Raw genomic sequence first — 4761 nt, 5'->3', positions numbered from 1 at the left:
TTTCTGTAACAAAATGATGTAAAAAAAAAAAAAAAAAATCAACCATTTTAATCTAGTTTCTTAATGTTGCAGTTGATCAAATTACATATATAAATAAATAAATGAAATCCACGTTAGTTTATTCCTTTTTTCGTCAAAAAGAGAACTGTATTGGCTCTGCAAACACCCATACCATTTATTAAAGTTCTATGTTAAAAGGAATCACGAGCCCATGAAATGTCTGTATCGAATAGGCAGAGGTCAGCTTTTCTTTTTCTTTACCTCACATATATACACACACATCACACATATTTTATATGTGTGGGGTTCTGTTATTTTTAATATCTGTCAATTTGTCCGTATCTGACTTTTTTCCACTCTGTTTCAGTCAAAAGGATCAATATTATACAATAGATTATAGAATGTGTGGTTATTATTAATATAAATATTATAGAGATTCGATCATTCACTTGCCTTTAAAATCTAAAAATGTGCCAGATTGAGTGCAATTACTTGCTGGTAGTAGTATCGGCCAAAGTTGTCTTCAGATGCTCTGGAAGCCCAGAAAAAATAGGTATAAAATTATATGATACAAATAATATAAATGTATGTGTGAATTTAACAAAAAAAAATGGCAACACTCACCCACCCAACTCTCCTCGTTCACATGGGCACCGGAAGTCAATGCCTCTTCTCTCAATCTTCTTAAATTCTAAGTTGAAAATTGTCGGAATTCACCAAGTAAAAGAACTACCGTAATATATGTATATATGAATCAATAAATAAAAGCACCACCTTCTGCAATTAATAAGAGATATTGATGAAAACCCAATAAAAATTACAACATTTTTTGTTCTAAATAAATGTAAATAAGTGTGTAACCAAAGATCGCACAAATCTGCCCGTAGTGTACATAGATGAAGTTTGAGACGATTAGCAGACGATTTTGCATATACCTGCATCAAAGAAATTCCCTTTTTCGGAAGCTTTGTGATCAAGAAAACCCCGACTCTGAATCTTCATTCATTGTCCAAACAAAACCAGGCATGTCGAATCTTCGTCCAGCAACAGTCCGGTATACGTAGAGTTTCTCAACAGGACAGGTTTCGGGTCTTGAATCAGGGGGACCTCTTTCATCTATAACTTCAACATTGAGCTTTGGCATCATTTGACCTAGAAGCTTGCACGCTCCAAAGCTCACCAAGCAAGAAGACATCCAAAGGGATCGCATTGTCTCCAGCTTGGAGGCATTGGCCAAAAGTGCCTTGTCCCCAAATGGACAGTCTCGGATCTCCAGTTTTCGGAGGCTGTCGCACCCTGACAATATATGATGGAGGCCCAAGTCACTATCCCCAGCAAAAGCTATAGAAAGCATCTCTAATTTCTTGGCATGGGTTCCAATATATTTGAAAACTCGATCTGTAAGGAGGCCGGACAGGGAAAGGCGTCGCAATTCCTTACAGTTCTCCACAATTGCTCCAAAACCAGTATCGAGGGGTTCATGGGTTATGTAATCAGGAGCTCGAGGCTCAATTATACACAATCGGAAGCGTATCATCTTGGGACGATTTCTTGCTATAGCAACTAATGCAGCATTCGACATCTGGCGACAGAAGTAAAGAACAGATTGAAGCTTTGGGCAGCCCTCTGAGACAGAGACAAGCCCCTGTTCTGTCAAAGATACGTTAGGTTCTCCCCCAAAAGGATCTGAAGGGAACACACGAAGTTCCTGCAAATCCTTGCAAGATGAGGCAAGGGCTTCAAGGCCAGTGTCTTCAATGTAATCCAGAACCTGTGCATGACAAATACATTCAAGATTTGATGTCTATAATGCAAATAAATTTTCGCATTGTACAAAACAAATGGTCTCTAGCAATTGAGATTACATATGCTTCAAAGTATTTGTATTCAGTTACTGATTCAAACCATTGCAACTAAAGAAGTACATTCATCTGTGTTTCACTTTCTACCAACACAACTAATATGTAATCATTTAAATTTCACTATCGGGCATTTAAAGCATATTAATAGCAGAGCATGATAGGAAGTAAGTAGAATTACATACCCATAGACGCTGTAAATTTCGACAATTACCGACAAGCTTGAGAAGATCAGAACTTTGAACTGTTGCATAACTTAAATTCAGCGTTGTTATTCCAGAGCAGGTAGAATATACAGCTGGAAGATAAGCAGGTACCACATCCCAAAACCCAGACAAGGCTTTAATATTCTTACATGCGGAAAAAGCTTCTCTCAAGTTACAAAAGATATCCGACCGTATTTCAGCTGAATAGGCACCAGTGCCCAATTCAACCAACTGAGGACATTGGCGAAGCAGATTAGGAAGCTTCTCAAGAGGTACAGCACGATTCAGCCGTAGTGTCTTCAGATTAGGTGAACGTGAAACCAAACGCTCCAAGGTTGAGAAATTCACCTCAGAGTGTAAGCACGACATGTTAAGAGACATCAATGAGGTGCAGTTTTTGGGAAAATGGCTGAGCCAATGCCCACTCAAGTCCTCTACTTCGCTTTCCCTCAAATCAAGTTCACTGAGATTCCTGCATTGCAACAACACACGGAATCAGATTTGGAAGACTACGAGCATAGAAATTTATTAGAGCCAAGGTTATTCGATACAGGGAAAAAACAGAAATGTTGCAATAAATATAACTCTAGCAGTTTTCGAGAGGAGCCGTCCGTTGATTTGTAAAACTGAGGAATACAGGAGTTACTATTTCAAGAGAATTACTGAACTCTTCCCAGTATGCACAACCAATGCACCACAAATTAGGACAAAAATTAGGACAGGATGCAATGATATAGTGATTTTCAAAGGTACCTGAATAATACTACGTATAGCTTATCGCTTAAGTAAAAAAATATGAAAAGTGGAAGCAAACTCCATGAACAAACTGAGATAAAGAAATGAATAAAAGACAAATCAGTAAAAATACCATGAAAATCATATCTAACAAAAGTATTTCCTTCACCATTCCTGCAACCACAAACCAGGTAAAAACGTATCCTACTACTTGCTTTCTTCTGTAGCATCTAAGATCCAAGGGCAGACTCCATTTTTTTACCCCAGCAAAAAAGTTATAGAACCATATAGTTTTAGCCAACCAAATTCCATATAATGACTAATGAGTAAACGCTATGAGAAAAAAGAAAAAAATTATTCAGCAGCACTCAGACATTGACGGAAAAGACAGTATGCTCAATGGTCAAAAGAACAGATAGTCCACCAAAGAACAAGACAAGTCATAATATTTCAGAAGAAAAGAACAACACGTTATCCTCCGAAGTAGAAAATCAAACATAGTACACAAAAACGGTCAAGATCCACAAGTACAACAAGTGTCTTATAATAGAATGGACTTCCAGCAGAAAACTCCGATCAAGAGGAGATTATAACCATAAATTGCTAATATAAACCATAAAACAAACCATAAAGAGAGATTCAGATCTTTCTCACGCATTCTCCGGGGTAAAAAAGGGGAAAAAAACTAATCCAAACGTAACACCACGGTCTACATTCAAGTAAAGAGAGCAGTAAAGTGAATAGCAAGTCCATAATGAGGCTTAGTAAAAAAAGGGGAAAAACTGTCCTCTTAGCTCCATGAAACGTAGAAATCGCAGGTTCATCTCAAGAAACAGCAGGAAAATCAAGATCTTTAGTTCAACGGAGCTAAAAAAATCCAAACTTCATTCATCAATTCAGCTCAGTATCACTCAAAATCAACAAATAACTAGCTGCTCCAACAGACAATAAACAAAGTAAAACGAAAAAACAATAAATAACACTCCATTCCCCCAATTAATCACCTGCAGCTAGCTGCAACCGAAGCGAGACCGTCAGTCGAAAACCCCTCACACGATGAGAGTACCAAGACTTTGAAATTCTTAAACGATTTGGAAATCAGCTCCAAACACTCATCCGTCACAACCATACGCTTCAGCTTGATCTCCTCCAGTAACGGGTAGGCCACAGACATCGCCGCCACCCACGGATAGAAGTACGCACCCCAACCGTCCGGCACGAGGTTGAAATCCGCGAAATGCGGCTTCCCCTTCATCTCCAGAGCTCTAACCTCAGGAAACCTCCGGATCACCACCTCCGGCTCGACGGCGTAGCAGTTCCCTATGAAAATACGGCGGCGGCACCACCGCTCGATCTCGTACCACGACTTGCACACCAACGACACCGCGTTCCGATCTCTGTCGGTGTTGAGGAACGAGAAGACGTGCTCCAGGACCTCCTCCGGGAAAGAGTACGCCATGGGAGGGGCACAATGGTAATTTCAAAGTCTCTGGATAGCTTGAGAGAGAGAGAGAGAGAGAGAGGAGGGTCCACTGTGAGGAGGAAATGGATTTGGAGGCCAATTGTAGAAAGATAAGGTTTTCGTTCAAAAGTGTGTAACCCGCGGGCGAGGTTACCATTTAACTAGGGTTCGATTGAGGCGTGGGAGTTCACACGTGTGTTGGATTTAATTATAGCAACAAATTAATTTTGTAGTTACCTTATTTTATTTTCTTTTGAAAAGGTTGTTACCCAATTTTTATGTAGTAATAATTATTATTGCCAAAAATTTGTGTGAGAGGATTTTATAATTTGTATTTTATGAGATAGATCTCTTATTTGATCATCAATGAAAAAATATTATTTTTTATGCTAAGAGTATTACTTTTTATGGTGAATATCAAAATATTATTTTTTATACTAAGGCTGCGTTTGGTTCGGGTGATTAGCCGGGATAGATTATTTTATCCCGGCTAATCACC

General features: G+C 38.9%; 1 protein-coding gene across 1 annotated transcript; it reads right to left on the bottom strand.

Moving 5' to 3' along the window:
• Positions 1-758: 758 nt before the first annotated feature.
• On the bottom strand, positions 759-4349 carry LOC140842279 (protein TRANSPORT INHIBITOR RESPONSE 1-like). The gene is made up of 3 exons (XM_073210043.1): positions 3805-4349; positions 2045-2537; positions 759-1771 (listed from the first exon to the last, which is right to left on the bottom strand). The coding sequence occupies exons 1-3, from the start codon at positions 4257-4259 to the stop codon at positions 974-976; spliced, it is 1746 nt and encodes a 581-aa protein (XP_073066144.1). The 5' UTR covers positions 4260-4349; the 3' UTR covers positions 759-973.
• Positions 4350-4761: the final 412 nt, after the last annotated feature.

This window comes from Primulina eburnea, chromosome 10 (assembly GCF_022965805.1).
Source record: "Primulina eburnea isolate SZY01 chromosome 10, ASM2296580v1, whole genome shotgun sequence".
NCBI lineage: Eukaryota > Viridiplantae > Streptophyta > Magnoliopsida > Lamiales > Gesneriaceae > Primulina > Primulina eburnea.
This window is presented reverse-complemented; position numbering and strand designations above follow the sequence as displayed.

Bases quoted from the DNA above. Each gene is read 5' to 3' on its own strand.
- LOC140842279 (XM_073210043.1), bottom strand. From the start codon at position 4,259: ATGGCGTACTCTTTCCCGGAGGAGGTCCTGGAGCACGTCTTCTCGTTC. The intron at 2,538-3,804 runs GTGATTAATTGG...GTTGCAATGCAG, and splicing joins TCGGTTGCAGCTAGCTGCAG to GAATCTCAGTGAACTTGATT. The intron at 1,772-2,044 runs GTATGTAATTCT...TGTCATGCACAG, and splicing joins GAAATTTACAGCGTCTATGG to GTTCTGGATTACATTGAAGA.